The sequence below is a fragment of the Protomyctophum bolini genome (assembly GCF_963924005.1).
Source record: "Protomyctophum bolini genome assembly, chromosome: 21".
Classification (NCBI taxonomy): Eukaryota; Metazoa; Chordata; class Actinopteri; order Myctophiformes; family Myctophidae; genus Protomyctophum; species Protomyctophum bolini.
Genome location: NC_137882.1, coordinates 335,419 through 355,492, shown reverse-complemented (window position 1 = coordinate 355,492; position 20,074 = coordinate 335,419). Strand labels below are relative to the sequence as shown.

The following is a 20,074-nucleotide window of genomic DNA, read 5'->3' as shown; positions in this document are numbered from 1 at the left end:
GAACATTTTTAACTCAAAACTTTGCTTCCCTGGAACAACATATATTCAGTCGGCGGCAAATTACATATAATTTTGGGGGTCCTTGATATGAAATATTTAGAACCACTGACATAGAAACATGAGGGTTTTCAGGAAACTGTCATGATTTTTTAATTTCGACGTCAGGCCTAAATGTTGTTAATGTTGAATTATTCCAACAGAAATACAAGGCGGGGGGCGGCGGTGGCGACGACCCCTCCTCCACCAATCAGACGTCGGAGCCCAGCAGCCCTCAGAGCAGCACGCGGAGCCGCTCCCCCTCCCCCGACGACGTGCTGGAGCGCGTCGCGGCCGACGTCAAGGAGTACGAGAGAGAGAACCTCAACACCTTCGAGGCCAACATCAAGGCCAAGCACAACCTCATCGCCCAGGAGAAGGACGGTAAATACACCTTTAATAATAAACCTTTACATCAAGGCCAAGCACAACCTCATCTTTAATAAATAAACCTTTACATCAAGGCCAAACACAACCTCATCTTTAATAATAAACCTTTACATCAAGGCCAAACACAACCTCATCTTTAATAATAAACCTTTACATCAAGGCCAAACACAACCTCATCTTTAATAAATAAACCTTTAATAATAAACCTTTACATCAAGGCCAAGCACAACCTCATCTTTAACTCATAGAATGCTGAAAGCGTTTTTAAACGTTTTATTATAGCCAAGCGCAAGAAGCGCATAACGTTTTTATACGTTTTATGGTCCAAAAAACGTATTTTTATTGATTACTATAGTTCAACTATATTTGCGCCCGGACAACTCATAATGTAACACCGATCGGCTCTAAAAAGAGTTAAAACCCCCCCCTGCTGAAAAGAGGTGTTGGTCTGAGAAGCGTCTGGCACCGCCTATTGGTTGGTCTATGCGAGGACGTACGACGTAATGGATACGGCCGTCCGGCATAGACCAACGCAGATGTCAGGGGATCTAAAATGGATGGGACAATGCTCTTGTTTGTGTGAATACACTCGATTCCCCCTCCCCTCCTGTTTCTACATGGTTTCTCCCGAGGGAGAATGGTGGGGGGGGGGTCTCTTCCTCTTGGATCGCATTGGCAGTTCCCCCCCCACTCCCGAGTCCCCACTGCTTTCAACTGCAAGGCTTGCGCTCTCATTCTCGGAACAAGATACAACGCGATTTGCTCTCTGCCCGTATATAAACCTGCAACGATCGGCATTTGATTTCATAACGTAACGTTTGCCAGACACATGTGGAGTTAGTCATGGACAGATTGCACATCATTATCGAGGGCCCGCCATGATACGTTGGTCGCTGATCGCAAGCCGTACTGCTGCTGCTGCTGCGCTGCTGCGCTGCTCCCATCCAATCCATCCCCCTTTCTCGTTACAACAGGCTATTATAAACTCACCGTCGAGCAGCCTGCCCTGCACCTAATGTGATAAAATGAACGGCAGGACAAAATCGGATCGATTATTATCTGTCTATCAGCAACATACGGGTGTTTGTCTTGCAACGACAGGTGGTGCTTTCTCGTTTTTTTTCTTCCAAATACGTTGACGTGCTGCTTCTGCTGCCGCATCCATCTCGTTGTTTTTCTTGTTTTTTTTCCCAAACATGTCCAGACACAATCCGATCCAGTCTCGCGTCTCACCTTATAGATACGCGAGACTGGATCGATGAGGTTAGTGGTATGTCTGGACATGTTTGGAGCGGCACACGACAATCGACAATAATGTTGATTATGCAAGATCATTTCCTCAAAGCCTAGTTGCCCCCCCCCCCCCCGTTACTGCGATTGTTTGTAGCTCGAATCACAGAATGAGTTCAATGAGCGTAGGGAGAGGGCACATATGGGGCTACGATTGAAGAAAGTTTCCAAGTCCGTTTTATGATCAGATAATGTGCATCAAGACTCTCTGCTTTCATAAGAAAAAAACTAATACTGTAATTGCGAATGCAATGAGCACTTACTATGAGACCTAGCAGATCACGTCTGTCTGTCTGTCTGTCTGTCTGTCTGTGTGTGTGTGTGTGTGTGTGTGTGTGTCTGTCTTTCCCGCTTACTGTATATGTGGACCTGGCCCTTTTGTGCCCATATATGGAGCTGAGTGATTTGTGAGTCATGGTGACATGAGTGTGATGGCGTGGTCCTGCTTTGGGGACTCCTTATATGGTTATGGCTGAGTCATGGTGACATGAGTGTGATGGCGTCTTTTGTGACCATATATGGAGCTGGCGTGGTCCAAGCACTAACTATGACACCCTGCAGATCATGTCTGTAATTTATTCTAATTGTTATTGCAATTTACGATCTGCGTTCGCCTTCCGCGTTCGCGCGTCTTACTCGTAATAATAAAAATCACACCCCTGTGAAGTGAGCAGTGCAATGTTGTGAAGTGAGCAGTGCAACATTGCACTGCTCACTTCACTGGGGTGTGATTTCTATTATTATTACAGTATAAGTATTTTTCTTATGAAAGCAGAGAGTATTCTGTTTCATACGGTATATAGTATGTACATGTCGCTATAGGCCTTATTTTGTGAATATTTAGTTGTTAGGTCCATGCTCTCTAAAATTATCTTTTTCAGAGAACTTTAGAGATGGCATGGGCCTGAATAACTATTATTCACAAAATAAGGCCTATAGCGACATGTACATACTATATACCGTATGAAACAGTCGACTCTCTGCTTTCATAAGAAAAATACTAATACTGTAATAATAATAAAAATCACACCCCTGTGAAGTGAGCAGTGCAATTGCACTGCTCACTTCACAGGGGTGTGATTTTTCTGGGTGGTATTTTTCTTATGAAAGCAGAGAGTCTACTGTTTCATACGGTATATAGTATGTACATGTCGCTATAGGCCTTATTTTGTGAATAATAGTTCTTCGGGTCCATGCCTTCTCTAAAGTTCTCTGGTGGGCGCAAGCTGCATTCAATAGCCAATTAGTGACAAACTGTATATGTGTACAATGTGTACTGTTTTCCTCCTAAAAGTAGACATTCAGGGCTTTCATTCGGTATATGGTTTGTATAGGATATTATTTGTGCTCAATTTTATATCGGTCTTTTGAACTAAAAAAACTGAACTGAAATGTCTGTCAACTTCAGGCCTCCATATCTCTGTTGTTTTTTTTCACAAGCAGCGTGCAGGCAAAAGCAGGTGTTAGAAAAAGGTCAATATCTCCAGAATGGAAGATGGTAGAATCATAAATTTTTTTTAAAATTGAAGTGGACAAGTTGGGCTTTCTTTTTATTTATGCGATTGTGATTCTCGCTATAAGAGGCCCCTCGCTGTGGGCCCCCCAAAAAGTTCAAAAAGCCCATGTTAAGCCTTCAGCACCAGTAAGCCAGGGTCCGCTAGAACCTGTAGCAGTCTATGTGTTAATAAATAAACCTTTAATAATAAACCTTTACATCAAGGCCAAACACAACCTCATCTTTAATAAATAAACCTTTAATAATAAACCTTTACATCAAGGCCAAGCACAACCTCATCTTTAATAAATAAACCTTTAATAATAAACCTTTACATCAAGGCCAAACACAACCTCATCTTTAATAAATAAACCTTTAATAATAAACCTTTACATCAAGGCCAAGCACAACCTCATCTTTAATAAATAAACCTTTAATAATAAACCTTTACATCAAGGCCAAGCACAACCTCATCTTTAATAAATAAACCTTTAATAATAAACCTTTACATCAAGGCCAAGCACAACCTTAATACAGTGCCCATAATTTCCCGCAGTGTACGCTTGTTCAAAATATGAACGCGATGGATTATTTTTATGGAAACGAGAGCAAGGTAAGCAAGCAAAAATATGTCTCGGCACCCCGAGCTTCTATTTTGAAGGAATGCTGGCGCTGATTGTGTTCATCCAGAGAGATTTACAGTAAGCAAGAACAACACATGGTATTACATCATCAGACCAGCATCAAGAACAACACATGGTATTACATCATCAGACCAGCATCAAGAACAACACATGGTATTACATCATCAGACCAGCATCAAGAACAACACATGGTATTACATCATCAGACCAGCATCAAGAACAACACATGGTATTACATCATCAGACCAGCATCAAGAACAACACATGGTATTACATCATCAGACCAGCATCAAGAACAACACATGGTATTACATCATCAGACCAGCATCAAGAACAACACATGGTATTACATCATCAGACCAGCATCAAGAACAACACATGGTATGACATCATCAGACCAGCATCAAGAACAACACATGGTATTACATCATCAGACCAGCATCAAGAACAACACATGGTATTACATCATCAGACCAGCATCAAGAACAACACATGGTATTACATCATCAGACCAGCATCAAGAACAACACATGGTATTACATCATCAGACCAGCATCAAGAACAACACATGGTATTACATCATCAGACCAGCATCAAGAACAACACATGGTATTACATCATCAGACCAGCATCAAGAACAACACATGGTATTACATCATCAGACCAGCATCAAGAACAACACATGGTATTACATCATCAGACCAGCATCAAGAACAACACATGGTATTACATCATCAGACCAGCATCAAGAACAACACATGGTATTACATCATCAGACCAGCATCAAGAACAACACATGGTATTACATCATCAGACCAGCATCAAGAACAACACATGGTATTACATCATCAGACCAGCATCAAGAACAACACATGGTATTACATCATCAGACCAGCATCAAGAACAACACATGGTATTACATCATCAGACCAGCATCAAGAACAACACATGGTATTACATCATCAGACCAGCATCAAGAACAACACATGGTATTACATCATCAGACCAGCATCAAGAACAACACATGGTATTACATCATCAGACCAGCATCCACTAATCACAATTATTTTAGATAATCACACTTACTTGTGTATATGTTGAGAAATGTCCGGACATTTATCAAAAATAGTAGAAATAGCAGATCTACAAGCTGAGCTTGTAGATGTGTGTCTCCACTCTGTGACGTGTTGTGAGCTTGTAGATCTGTGTCTCATCTCTCTCTGCTGCCCCCTGCTGTCCAGGAGCCAACCCAAAGAAGCCTTCGGCCCCCGACATGTTTACAGAGTCGGACGACATGTTCGCTGCTGACTTCGATGTGAGTCCCACAGGAAGTACTGTTTGTGTGTGTGTGTGTGTGTGTGTGTGTGTGTGTGAACTATATACCTCTCCCGCATACATACCTTGAATAGTGATTTACAACCAGATAATTTACATAATTTATTAACTAACATTATTGTGTTAAAACAGTTTAGGGCCCCAGACGGAGATTGATCAATAGGATGATGATTATTGATATCAAAATCGATCGCACCGCTCCACAGGCTGGGAGCACCGCTCCACAGGCTGGGAGCGTCGCTCCACAGGCTGGGAGTGTCGCTCTACAGGCTGGGAGCGTCGCTCCACAGGCTGGGAGCGTCGCTCCACAGGCTGGGAGCGCCGCTCCACAGGCTGGGAGCGTCGCTCCACAGGCTGGGAGCTTCGCTACACAGGCTGGGAGCGCCGCTCCACAGGCTGGGAGCTTCGCTACACAGGCTGGGAGCATCGCTACACAGGCTGGGAGCGCCGCTCCACAGGCTGGGAGCTTCGCTACACAGGCTGGGAGCGCATCGCTCCACAGGCTGGGAGCGTCGCTCCACAGGCTGGGAGCGTCGCTACACAGGCTGGGAGCGTCGCTCCACAGGCTGGGAGCATCGCTCCACAGGCTGGGAGCGCATCGCTCCACAGGCTGGGAGCGTCGCTCCACAGGGTGGGAGCGTCGCTCCACAGGCTGGGAGCGTCGCTCCACAGGGTGGGAGCGCCGCTACACAGGCTGGGAGCATCGCTCCACAGGCTGGGAGCGTCGCTCCACAGGGTGGGAGCGTCGCTCCACAGGCTGGGAGCGTCGCTCCACAGGCTGGGAGCGTCGCTCCACAGGCTGGGAGCGCCGCTCCACAGGCTGGGAGCTTCGCTCCACAGGCTGGGAGCATCGCTCCACAGGCTGGGAGCGCATCGCTCCACAGGCTGGGAGCGTCGCTCCACAGGGTGGGAGCGTCGCTCCACAGGGTGGGAGCGTCGCTCCACAGGCTGGGAGCGCCGCTCCACAGGCTGGGAGCTTCGCTCCACAGGCTGGGAGCATCGCTACACAGGCTGGGAGCGTCGCTCCACAGGGTGGGAGCGTCGCTCCACAGGCTGGGAGCGTCGCTCCACAGGGTGGGAGCGTCGCTCCACAGGCTGGGAGCGCCGCTCCACAGGCTGGGAGCTTCGCTCCACAGGGTGGGAGCGCATCGCTCCACAGGCTGGGAGCGTCGCTCCACAGGCTGGGAGCGTCGCTCCACAGGCTGGGAGCGTTGCTCCACAGGCTGGGAGCGTCGCTCCACAGGCTGGGAGCGTTGCTCCACAGGCTGGGAGCGTTGCTCCACAGGCTGGGAGCTTCGCTCCACAGGCTGGGAGCGTCGCTCCACAGGCTGGGAGCGTCGCTCCACAGGCTGGGAGCGTCGCTCCACAGGCTGGGAGCGTCGCTCCACAGGGTGGGAGCGTCGCTCCACAGGCTGGGAGCTTCGCTCCACAGGCTGGGAGCGTTGCTCCACAGGCTGGGAGCGTCGCTCCACAGGCTGGGAGCGTTGCTCCACAGGCTGGGAGCGTTGCTCCACAGGCTGGGAGCTTCGCTCCACAGGCTGGGAGCGTCGCTCCACAGGCTGGGAGCGTCGCTCCACAGGCTGGGAGCGTCGCTCCACAGGGTGGGAGCGTCGCTCCACAGGCTAGTGGGATGAAAATGGATGACTAACTGTAACCCCTGTGTTAGCAGAGTGCTAGGATGAGAGCAGCAGGCGTTGGGAAGGACTTCAAGGAGAATCCTAACCTGAGAGACAACTGGACGGATGCAGAGGGTTACTATAGTAAGTACACACTATATACTACTAATACTACACTGAACATCGGGGAGACTCTGGGCATTAACATGTTTTTAACGTGTTTAGGGGTGAACATCGGGGAGACGCTGGACAAGCGCTACGATGTGTATGGCTACACGGGTCAGGGCGTGTTCAGCAACGTGATCAGAGCCAGGGACACCGCCCGCGCCGGCCAGGAGGTGGCAGTGAAGATCATCAGGAACAACGAGCTCATGTGAGTCAATGCAGTCATAGAATAGATGTTCTGTGATGTTTCATAGATGTTCTGTGATGTTCTGTGATGTTTCATAGATGTTCTGTGATGTTTCATAGAGGTTCTGTGATGTTCTGTGATGTTTCATAGATGTTCTGTGATGTTTCATAGATGTTCTGTGATGTTCTGTGATGTTTCATAGAGGTTCTGTGATGTTCTGTGATGTTCTGTGATGTTCCATAGATGTTCTGTGATGTTTCATAGATGTTCTGTGATGTTCTGTGATGTTTCATAGATGTTCTGTGATGTTTCATAGATGTTCTGTGATGTTCTGTGATGTTTCATAGAGGTTCTGTGATGTTCTGTGATGTTCTGTGATGTTCCATAGATGTTCTGTGATGTTTCATAGATGTTCTGTGATGTTCTGTGATGTTTCATAGATGTTCTGTGATGTTCTGTGATGTTTCATAGAGGTTCTGTGATGTTCTGTAATGTTCTGTGATGTTCCATAGATGTTCTGTGATGTTTCATAGATGTTCTGTGATGTTCTGTGATGTTTCATAGATGTTCTGTGATGTTTCATAGATGTTCTGTGATGTTCTGTGATGTTTCATAGAGGTTCTGTGATGTTCTGTGATCTTTAAAGGCAGAAGACGGGTCTGAAGGAGCTGGAGTTCCTGAAGAAGCTCAATGACGCCGACCCAGACGACAAGTTCCACTGCCTGCGTCTCTTCAGACACTTCTACCACAAGCAGCACCTGTGTCTGGTCTTTGAACCTCTAAGGTACGTCCATAGACCTGTGTCTGGTCTTTGAACCTCTAAGGTACGTACATAGATATTTATGTCACTTACTTAAGTCCTGTGTTCTCCTCAGTATGAAGCTGTAGATCTACATTAAGTCCTGTGTTGTTGTGTTCTCCTCAGTATGAAGCTGTAGATCTACATTAAGTCCTGTGTTGTTGTGTTCTCCTCAGTATGAAGCTGTAGATCTACATTAAGTCCTGTGTTGTTGTGTTCTCCTCAGTATGAAGCTGTAGATCTACATTAAGTCCTGTGTTGTTGTGTTCTCCTCAGTATGAAGCTGTAGATCTACATTAACACTTAGACTGCCGCCATTTATTGATAAATTAGGTCCTAATTCACGCCAGCATTTTTTTTATTTGAGCTCTTATTTTGAAAAGCCACATTTTGCCTCAACCGGAAGTGAGCTCATCTCTGCCAGCTTTACGTTGCCATGACAACCTTTGTTTACATGATCACATCATGCCGGGTACACTATAGACCTCCACAACGTCGGCTCGTGCCGTCAAAGAAACGCTGTTTTGACCAAAAATGCCATCTGGGACAAGGAATAGGAGATACAGGCGATTGAAAGAAACGGATAGAATGGATTCTTATGGCGACGACGAACTAAGATGAACGATCCAATGCTGTGCTAACAACACAGCTAGCTAACCGGCTAACGTAAGTAGCATTATGGCTCGATCGATCAAATGCACTATAAAACAACAATTGCCGAAGGGCTACGGCAATGGCGGCAAGCGTTTTATTAATGAATTGACATTAATCTAAGGCAATGGCGCGGAGGGTGTTAAGTCCTGTGTTCTCCTCAGTATGAAGCTGTAGATCTACATTAAGTCCTGTGTTGTTGTGTTCTCCTCAGTATGAAGCTGTAGATCTACATTAAGTCCTGTGTTGTTGTGTTCTCCTCAGTATGAAGCTGTAGATCTACATTAAGTCCTGTGTTGTTGTGTTCTCCTCAGTATGAACCTTCGTGAGGTCCTGAAGAAGTACGGTAAAGACGTGGGTCTTCACATCAAGGCGGTTCGCTCCTACAGCCAGCAGCTGTTCCTCGCCTTGAAGCTCCTGAAACGATGCAACATCCTCCACGCCGACATCAAGCCTGACAACATCCTGGTGAGTCTGTAGTTCTGACATAACATCCTGGTGAGTCTGTAGTTCTGACGCAACATCCTGGTGAGTCTGTAGTTCTGACGCAACATCCTGGTGAGTCTGTAGTTCTGACAACATCCTGGTGAGTCTGTAGTTCTGACAACATCCTGGTGAGTCTGTAGTTCTGACGCAACATCCTGGTGAGTCTGTAGTTCTGACAACATCCTGGTGAGTCTGTAGTTCTGACACAACATCCTGGTGAGTCTGTAGTTCTGACGTCATACCAGCCTGCGTAGCTAACTAGTTCAGGCCAAGGAAGCTCTGAGAAGGAAGGGAAGTGGTCACGTGACTGGGCTGCGCCATGACACTTTCATGGGAGCCAAACTCACACCGGAAGTGCAATGAATACATGGCAGTGAATGGAGCCGGCTGGACCAGCTCATAACAAACATTATTTATGAACGACTGAGACCTTTTGTAAAGTAATCACTTCTGGAAAATAACAGAAGACATGTCACAGGTTGTTTTCTAATCACTTGCTTTTCGATGTGCACAGAGTGCACAGTATATCATTTTATCTGAGGATCTAAGCAGCAGCAGTCAGATATCGTTTCTGGCTCCGAAGTATCGCGAGATTTGGCTGCCAGACAGGAAACGGTCTTGCGATACTTCAGAAAGGTACTTTGTTCTCTTTAGATACCATACCATACCTCTATAAAATGACACAGTGTACACATCGAATAACAACACAGCAGACAATAATGTTACATTAATGTCTTCTGTTATTTTCCAGAAGTGATTACTTTACAAAAGGTCTCAATTGTTCATAAATAATGTTTGTTCATGAGCTGGTCACTGAGCTCTCATTGATGCCAAACCTCCGGGTAGTTTGGCTCCCATGAAAGTGTCCATGAAAGTGTCATGGCGCAGCCCAGTCACGTGACCACTTCCCTTCCTTCTCAGAGCTTCCTTGGGTTCAGGCAAGAAAGCTTAGAGAAGGAAAAGACGCCAACGTCATGGTGTCACGTGACTGGACGCAGGGGCTGCGCCATGACACCCCCCCACGCACCCTTGTGCCAAAACTCACACTGGAAGTTCGATGAATACATTGCAGTGGATGGGAGCCCGCTGGACATCTTGTAAACAAACATTATTTATGAACGATAGCGACCTTTGTCATATAATCGGTCCAGGAATATAATAGAAGACATATCACAGATTGTTTTCCGACTGGGTGTTTTTCTGGGTGTCCCTCAAAATATAGTAGGCATAGGCATACCTTATTAAAGAAGATAATGCTTGCTCTATCAACTCCAGACATTGCCTTTATATTCAGTTTCAAGTTAAATATGAATGAATGACTGGCTAAATTAAATTGTACTGGTACCACGGAACGTGACACGCGCACACAGAACATGCACACAGAACATGCACACAGAACATGCACACAGAACATGCACACAGAACATGCACACAGAACAGCTGCATAGCCTGAGCCTAAAACACAAAAGTAGACTTACAATGGTCAGACAAACATCCTTACTGCACACTAGCGAAACTAAAAGGTTTGCTTTGGACGAATATATCTGTAACTGTTTCTTTGATGGAGGAGAACACCACACAGCAGCAGTAGCCTACTGGAGCCATAGCAGTCCACACTGCTGTTAAAGTCAAGTGTGCATGGCATGCTTACCGGCTACGTGCGCTCACAGTCACAGTCACCGATCAGGTATAAACAGTTAAAGCTGTTGTTATGCAAAGTAGTGGCTATTTGAATTTGGCACGGTACTTTACACGGTGTGGAAATAGGGGGAGGTGGGCGCCAGTAAACCTAGACCACTGGGTACTTGGTGGTGACTTCAAGACAGTAGAAAGTAATGTGTGATGTTATGTTACAGAAGCGTTTATTTTACAATGGTCTCAATCATTCAGAAAGTGTTTATTTATATGCTTGTCTATACTTTGCTCCATTTACTTCAATATTCCACCACAGTCAATGTCTGCTTCAATTTGGTACTCTGCCACCCATTGTGACCAATCTGACCGCTGGAATTGCAGACAGTTTTCACGTTCAGAAACGTATTTGTGCTCTTTGGATAGCTCTAAAAAATCACACAGTGTACAAATCGAAAAGCAACACAGCAGACAACAATGTGTTATATGTCTTCTTTTCGTTTGCAGAAGTGATTATTTTACAAGGGTCTCAATCGTTCAGAAATAGAGTTTGTATATGTGCTTGTCTACTCGTCTCCATTCACTCCAATGCATTCCCAGCAGATTTGACACACAGAGACGAATCTGCCGGCTTGAATTGCAAGGTAGAGAAAATGACTTTGGCGTCTTTTCCCTTTAGATGACTCAATAAAATGACATGGTTCGCAAGTTGAAAAACACCCACTCGGAAAACAACCTGTCATAATTATGTCTTCTTGTATATTCCTGGACCGATTATATGACAAAGGTCGCTATCGTTCATAAATAATGTTTGTTTACAAGATGTCCAGCGGGCTCCCATCCACTGCAATGTATTCATCGAACTTCCAGTGTGAGTTTTGGCACAAGGGGGCGTGGGGGGGTGTCATGGCGCAGCCCCTGCGTCCAGTCACGTGATACCATGACGTTGGCGTCTTTTCCTTCTCTAAGCTTTCTTGGGTTCAGGCAGACCACTTGTGAGCGCACCTACCTGATCAGGTGACTAGATGCAGGTGTTACTCTCATAACGGTGTCCTAATGAAACGTGTGTCTCATAGTTACTCTCATAACTGTGTCCTAATGAAACGTGTGTCTCATAGTAGTTACTCTCATAATGGTGTCCTAATGAAACGTGTGTCTCATAGTAGTTACTCTCATAATGGTGTCCTAATGAAATGTGTGTCTCATAGTAGTTACTCTCATAACTGTCCTGATGAAACGTGTGTCTCTGGACTACAGGTGTTACTCTCATAACGGTGTCCTAATGAAACGTGTGTCTCATAGTTACTCTCATAACGGTGTCCTAATGAAACGTGTGTCTCTGGACTACAGGTGAACGAGTCGAAGACCATCCTGAAGCTGTGTGACTTTGGCTCAGCGGGTCACGTGGCCGACAATGACATCACTCCCTACCTGGTGAGCCGGTTCTACAGAGCGCCAGAGATCAGTAAGTACACACTCTACCCTAAACCCTCTACCCTACCCTTAAAGGGACACTCACCCCTAAACCCTCTACCCTACCCTTAAAGGGACACTCACCCCTAAACCCTAAACACCACCCCTAAAGGGACACTCACACCCTGAACCCTAAACCCTCTACCCTACCCTTAACACTAGCACGTCGGAGCAGTCTTTCTGACCGATTTTGAGATTTTGAAGTTGATTTTCTTTGCCCATGAAGTCCTGAGAAAGTTCCCCTTTCATGACTTTGTCTAAATATTCGATTGAAATCATCTCTGTTTTTTTTCTCCATCTGAAACGTTCTGTAAATATGATTTTAGGCATATAGTTATACCTACTAGGTCTGGCTTTATCGGCCAAACTGACCGCCTTCTCCCCCACTCGTCTAATGATCTTCACACCTCCGACAGCTGGAGACGACATTGTTCAAGCCTGCATTCCATGTCCAACGAATTAAATCATATACGTTTGGCTGGTTAATTAACTTGGAATAGGAATACAATGATTATTATCCATGATGAGGGATGTTATTGAATGCTCGGTTAGACCGACCGACATTTCCTTTCCGTGGAGCGAGAATTCTTGCCGATGCGATTTATTTATTCTAAATAAATTATCCTGATGGTTTGGAACTTCGGAGGGCACGCTAAAACCGGCATTATAGCCTGCATGCTGTGGATTAATTTGTTCCACAGCCTATTCTGGCATATCATTATCGCCAGCTCTTTGTCAGTCAAAAGAGTTCTGCCTGTCCGTCCTTCTTTGTCTGCAAACCTTTCTGCAAGCGACCAGACCCGTGGAACGCACGCACAGCTTTCCTTTTTCTCTCTCTCCCTCTCAGGGAGGCATGTAAATGTTCATGAATTCAAGTAACTGAAGGTGAGGTAGGCGGAAGTGCATTTTAGATAACGCTGTAGCACTATTTGGGGCGGTGATGCGTCACATGACTTGATCTATCCTATGGTGTATATATATATAAACCGTGCTGCGCTATAAACCTTCTGCTACGGACTGGCACAATCAATCAAAGGCAGGACGGCTTGTTGTTTGTGTCAAAGTTGTAATTTTGCTGTTTCTGCTGAAATATCAGTCATTTCAGTGTGTGTGTGTGCGTGGGTGTCTCTCTGTGTGTGTGTGTGTGTGTGTGTGTGTGTGTGTGTGTGTGTGTGTGTGTGCGCGTGCGTGTCTCTGTGTGTGTGTGTGTGCGTGTATCTGTGTGTGTGTGTGTGTGTGTGTGTGTGTGTGTGTGTGTGTGTGTGCGTGCGTCTCTCAGTCATAGGGAAGCCATACGACTACGGCATCGACATGTGGTCGGTCGGCTGCACGTTGTACGAGCTCTACACCGGGAAGATCCTGTTCGCCGGTTCCTCCAACAACCACATGGTCAAACTGGCCATGGATCTGAAGGGCAAGATGCCCAACAAGGTACTGACGTTACCCCCTAGGGCCTAGACACAAGGTAGTGTTTTACCCTTCCTAGACACAAGGTATATATATGATATGATATGATATAGTACTTTATTGTCAGTTCACACTGAAATTTGTCTTGCGACACAGCAGCCAAGTATGCAGAACACATATACAAACACAAAGAACAGGACAATTTACATACATAAAGACATGAGCAATATCCACCGCTTAGATTATCCTGTGGCTAGCTACTACATCTCCTGATTAAGCCTCAAGGTCGACTGGTAGACAAAGGACCTCTTTAGTCTGACCTTATTGTATGCTGGTACACCATATCTCCTTCCTGAAGGCAACAACCTATATTCTCCATACCATTTACCCTCCATTTACCCTTCCTAGACACAAGGTAGTGTTTTTACTAGGGATGCACAATACAATTAGTATCATAATTGGAATGTGTGCCGCATTTTCAACGATTTAAAAAAAATAGCACACCTACAAGCTCGTAGCGCGCCACTCGGTGGCACGCTATGAGCTTGTAGATCTGCTATTTTTCAATAGATAAAGTACAACATAATGCTTAGTTAAAACACCAGAATGGGTTAAAGAACTGTGTTTCTTTCCCCAGATGATCCGTAAAGGTCTGTTCAAAGACCAGCACTTCGACCAGAACCTCAACTTCCTGTACATCGAAGTGGACAAAGTGACCGAGAGGGTTAGTTTTCCGCTTCCTCTTCCTGTCCTCCTAACTTCCTCTCCACCAGTGTTGTTCTCGTCGACTAATACCGACGACGACGACTTCCTTTTAAATCTAACCCTATCCCTTTTTCACTGATGAAAACGACATTAAAGACTAAATGAAAACTAAGCCATGATGACTAAACCTATGACTACATATACCGTAATTTCCTGACTATAAGGCGCACCTGAATATAAGCCGCACCAGCCAAATTTAGGGAAAATCCCAAATATGTACGTATACAAGCCGCACCGGACTATAAGCCGCAGGTGGCCCCCTAGTGGCCGTTTCGTTAGCTCAGAGCCTTAGATGGCTCTGCGTTAGCTGTAAAAATCCATAGATAAGCCGCACCGTTGTATAAGCCGCAGGGTTCAAATCATGGGTAAAAAGGTGCGGCTTATAGTCCGGAAATTACGGTACTGTCGATTTTGTCAACAAATAATTTCAATTTAATCTACCTGCAATATGCATATGTTTAATTAACAGTGGAGTGTGTAGCTATAGGTGTAATGTTAGAGACCACAGAAGACATGTAAATATGAAATAAATGCTTAAACATGTAGCTAGGTGTAATGTTAGAGACCACAGAAGACATGTAAATATTAAATAAATGCTTAAACATGTAGCTAGGTGTAATGTTAGAGACCACTGAAGACATGTAAATATGAAATAAATGCTTAAACATGTAGCTAGGTGTAATGTTAGAGTCCACAGAAGTAATAATAATAAAACATTATTTGTATAGCACCTTTCATGACATGAAATGCAGCTCAAAGTGCTTTACTGAACAATGGCGAATAAAAAAGAAAAGCAAGGCAAAGACATTAAAAAAACAAGCAGTAATGCAATACAGTGAGGACATGAATAACAAAAAATAAAAGATCAATTAAAAGCAATGTTGTAGAAGTGGGTCTTGAGCTGAGCTTTAAAAATGTCTACAGAGGCTGCCTGACGAAGGTACAGTGGGTGCTTGTTCCATGCCGACGGCCCGTAGAAGCAAAAAGCTGCTTCCTTCTAGTTGCCATTTTTTTAGGCAAAGCGAGCAGGCCAGCAGTGGAAGACCTTAGGGGGCGGTTTGGGACATATTTAGGCAGGCAGTCATGTAGGTAGGAAGGTTTGGGACATATTTAGGCAGGCAGCCATGTAGGTAGGAAGGTGCGAGACTATTGAGAGCTTTATACACAAGTAAAATAATTTTAAAATCAATCCTAAAAACAACCGGAAGCCAGTGCAGTGATCTTAGTTCTAGTTAAAACTCTGGCTGCTGCATTTTGGACAAGTTGTAATCTGTCAGTTGTTTTCTTAGGCAGTCCTGAAAAAAGTGCATTGCAGTTAAATCAAGCCGAGAAAAAACAAAGTCGTGGATTAGCGTTTTTGCATCGTCCAAGGACAAATAGGCTCTGATTCGTGCAATATTTCTAAGGTGAAAAAAGGCAATCTTGGTAACATGATTAATGTGTGAATTAAAATTCAATTCAGAATCAATAATGACCCCCAGGTTCTTTACTGTACTGTTACTTTCTACAGTCAGGTTACCAAGTCTGCTTATTATTATTATTCTTAACCTTTCAAGCCTGTTTTCTCAACTCGCTGTTTCTCTGCAGTCTGCAAGACATTACTCTATAAGCCATATGTCCAAAACTGGTGGGTCAAACTGAACAACCAATATGTCAATTTGAAGCTATGATTCTCTGCTTTCACATGACATGACACAAAAAAATTTTTAAATCCAATGGCAGCCCCTCAGTCAAACCTGGTCACTTGTGTGTCCCTTGCTTACTGTAAATCGCTCCGGATTGAGACGTTCTGCTAAATGCCTACATTGTTTCCTTTCAATCTGACCTCCTGACCAACTCTTTGTTCTGTGTTTTGGCTCCCCCTACAGGAGAAGGTGACCGTGATGAGCACCATCAACCCTACCAAGGACCTCCTGACCGACATGGTGGGAGGCCAGCGGCTGCCCGAGGACCAGAGGAAAAAGGTCCTGACGCTCAAAGACCTGATAGACGGCACGCTGATGCTGGACCCGGCCAAACGCATCAGCATCAACCAGGCCCTGCAGCACCCCTTCATACAGGAGAAGATCTGACCCCGTGAGAAGATATGCCCCACGCTCCCCTTCATACAGGAGAAGATCTGACCCCGTGAGAAGATATGCCCCACGCTCCCCTTCATACAGGAGAAGATCTGACCCCGTGAGAAGATATGCCCCACGCTCCCCTTCATACAGGAGAAGATCTGACCCCGTGAGAAGATATGCCCCACGCTCCCCTTCATACAGGAGAAGATCTGACCCCATGAGAAGATATGCCCGACGCTCCCCTTCATACAGGAGAAGATCTGACCCCGCCCCTTCGTCCAGGAGAAGATATGCCCCTCTGACCCAGCCCCTTCATCCAGGAGAAGATATGCCCCTCTGACCCAGCCCCTTCATCCAGGAGAAGATATGCCCCGCTGACCCAGCCCCTTCATCCAGGAGAAGATATGCCCCGTCACCCCTTTATAGAGTAGATCTGACCCAGGCCCTTCATCCAGGAGAAGATATGCCCCAAGCTCCCCTTCATCCAGGAGAAGATATGCCTTCATCCAGGAGAAGATATGCCCTCACGCCCCTTCATCCAGGAGAAGATATGCCTTCATCCAGGAGAAGATATGCCCTCACGCCACACACACCGACACCCTTCCAGAGCAGAAAACACACAGTTTGAGAATGCTATGGATTTTATTTCTCTTTATTTTCCTTCATTATTGTACATAAGCCATTGACATACGTAGCCATCAGTGTGTGCGTGATAATCGTCGTGAACACTTGACCCCCCCCCCCCCCCTCTCCCATCCCCCACGACAACGTTATGGACTTTTTTTCTATTTAAACTGGCATTGAAGTGACTAAATGTTATAAAGAAAAGAAGGAAAGAAGAATTCCTGTAAATATGTCTATTATTATTATCGCATAATTAATGCTGAGTGTCAGTTTAGTGTTTTTTTTAGATTATTTTTTCTTCATCGTAGATATCAAACATACACGTGTTCTTTCCCCTCGGTGTGGTTTCTCCTGCGTTCACACACGTCGCTGCGAGGCAACGGCGCTCTGAGGCGACTGCGTTCACACACGTCGCTGCGAGGCAACGGCACTCTGAGGCGACTGCGTTCACACACGGCTCTCTGAGGCGAGGCGACGGCGTTCACACACTTTTTTGTGTGTGCTCCGAGTTCTGTGGCACGCACGTGTAAAACGCTGTGTGCGTGTGTGTGTGTGTGTGTGTGTGTGTGTGTGTGTGCATCAATCCATTCTGTTCCAACACAGTCTAATGTAGGCTCTGTTCCATTCTGGTCCAACACAGTCTTTAACGAAGGCTCTGTTCCATTCTGGTCCAACACAGTCTTTAACGAAGGCTCTGTTCCATTCTGGTCCAACACAGTCTTTAACGAAGGCTCTGTTCCATTCTGGTCCAACACAGTCTAATGTAGGCTCTGTTCCATTCTGGTCCAACACAGTCTTTAACGAAGGCTCTGTTCCATTCTGGTCCAACACAGTCTAATGTAGGCTCTGTTCCATTCTGGTCCAACACAGTCTTTAACGAAGGCTCTGTTCCATTCTGGTCCAACACAGTCTAATGTAGGCTCTGTTCCATTCTGGTCCAACACAGTCTTTAACGAAGGCTCTGTTCCATTCTGGTCCAACACAGTCTAATGTAGGCTCTGTTCCATTCTGGTCAAACAGAGTCTTTAACGAAGGCTCTGTTCCATTCTGGTCCAACACAGTCTAACGAGGCGAGGCGTCTACCTTTCTGTGTCTGTGGAGATCCAGACGGCCCAGAGCACGGCGTCAGACCTACATCCAGTCGTGTGCTGAGGAAGGAATGGACCCATATGTACGTATTGAGGAAGGAATGGACCCATGTGTACGTATTGCTGTAAATCCGTTGACAGAATCTTTTTTATTACATTCTTTTTGAAAGGCGCGCAGCAGTTTTTCTGTTGGTGAACAGATCAATACTTCACGGTCGGTGGTGCCCCCCCTCCCCCAGGGTGTCGTCCCCCCCCCCCGTCCCCCCAGGGTCGTCCCCCCCTCCCCTCCCCCAAGGTGTCCCCCCCCCCCCCCAAGGTCCCGGCTCTTTTAGGCTCTCAGATTTTAAGTGCCTCCCGTTAACGAGCCTCGTTTGTTACTCCAACCAACCAATGGCAGCCTGTTCTGTATCTGTCCTCCAACCAACCAACCAACCAATGGCAGCCTGTTCTGTATCTGTCCTCCAACCAACCAACCAATGGCAGCCTGTTCTGTATCTGTCCTCCAACCAACCAACCAACCAATGGCAGCCTGTTCTGTATCTGTCCTCCAACCAACCAACCAATGGCAGCCTGTTCTGTATCTGTCCTCCAACCAACCAACCAACCAATGGCAGCCTGTTCTGTATCTGTCCTCCAACCAACCAATGGCAGCCTGTTCTGTATCTGTCCTCCAACCAACCAACCAACCAACCAATGGCAGCATTGTCGACGCCCCCTCTGTATCCGTTGTCCTATCACAACACTGTACATATTCTATCGTTAGCATTGTTTCATGTTTTTTTTCTTTTCTTTTTCTTTTTTTTCCCATTAAAGTGGTAAAAATTGTGATTTCAATAAAGAACTTAGTTGTGAAATGAAGCTCCACCTTCAGTGTAACACAACTTTTAGTAATAAAAAAAAACATTTAATATTCGATACCCAGTGTTTGATTTGTTAAAAAGACATAGTTTGACCTAAAGACAGCCATGTGTGTGGCTGGGTCTGTCGCTGCATCCCTGGCTGTGTCCGAGCACGAAAATAGGGTTATTGCGTTTGTTCACCACCTGTTGTCACTGTTGCACAGCCTAACACACAGGCCAGGGAGGAGGGCTTGTACAGTACAGTACAGTACAATATGTACAGCACCACTCCGTTCAGACGGGTCTGATTTTTTCTCCAGTACAGCATGTTTACATTCAGCAGTATTTTTGAGTGGTGCAACCACTCCCTTACGGAGCACTGTGTGTGGGGCTGGGTGGGTGGGTGGCTGGCTGGCTGGCTGGCTGGCTGGCTGGGTGGGTGGGTGTGTGGGTGGCTGGCTGGGTGGGTGTATGGCTGGCTGTCTGGGTGGGTGTGTGGCTGGCTGTCTGGGTGGGTGTGTGGCTGGCTGTCTGTCTGGGTGGGTGTGTGGCTGGCTGTCTGGGTGGGTGTGTGGCTGGCTGGCTGTCTGTCTGGGTGGGAGTGTGGCTGGCTGTCTGTCTGGGTGGGTGTGTGGCTGGCTGTCTGTCTGGGTGGGTGTGTGGCTAGCTGTCTGGGTGGGTGTGTGGCTGGCTGTCTGTCTGGGTGGGTGTGTGGCTGGCTGTCTGGGTGGGTGTGTGGCTGGCTGTCTGGGTGGGTGTGTGGCTGGCTGTCTGGGTGGGTGTGTGGCTGGCTGTCTGGGTGGGTGTGTGGCTGGCTGTCTGTCTGGGTGGGTGTGTGGATGGCTGTCTGTCTGGGTGGGTGTGTGGCTGGCTGTCTGGGTGGGTGTGTGGCTGGCTGTCTGTCTGGGTGGGTGTGTGGCTGGCTGTCTGTCTGGGTGGGTGGGTGGCTGGCTGTCTGTCTGGGTGGGTGTGTGGGTGGCTGGCTGGGTGGGTGTGTGGCTGGCTGTCTGGGTGGGTGTGTGGCTGGCTGTCTGGGTGGGTGTGTGGCTGGCTGTCTGGGTGGGTGTGTGGCTGGCTGTCTGGGTGGGT

General features: G+C 46.5%; 1 protein-coding gene across 4 annotated transcripts in view; it reads left to right on the top strand.

The window, feature by feature from the left end:
- The window catches only part of prpf4bb (pre-mRNA processing factor 4Bb), a 36,680-nt gene extending 17,619 nt beyond the window's left edge, over window positions 1-19,061 (top strand). For 2 of the 4 annotated variants that reach the window (XM_080794332.1, XM_080794330.1), the window contains exons 11-20: window positions 201-420; window positions 5,097-5,170; window positions 6,857-6,950; window positions 7,032-7,179; window positions 7,805-7,942; window positions 8,923-9,076; window positions 12,077-12,191; window positions 13,479-13,630; window positions 14,244-14,330; window positions 16,240-19,061. In XM_080794332.1, the coding sequence (XP_080650458.1) occupies window positions 201-420; window positions 5,097-5,170; window positions 6,857-6,950; window positions 7,032-7,179; window positions 7,805-7,942; window positions 8,923-9,076; window positions 12,077-12,191; window positions 13,479-13,630; window positions 14,244-14,330; window positions 16,240-16,443 (1,386 nt within the window). In that variant the 3' untranslated portion in view covers window positions 16,444-19,061. The remainder of the gene's footprint in view (window positions 1-200; window positions 421-5,096; window positions 5,171-6,856; window positions 6,951-7,031; window positions 7,180-7,804; window positions 7,943-8,922; window positions 9,077-12,076; window positions 12,192-13,478; window positions 13,631-14,243; window positions 14,331-16,239) is intronic. The other 2 variants (XR_013966183.1, XM_080794331.1) reach the window with 2 other exon arrangements.
- Window positions 19,062-20,074: the final 1,013 nt, after the last annotated feature.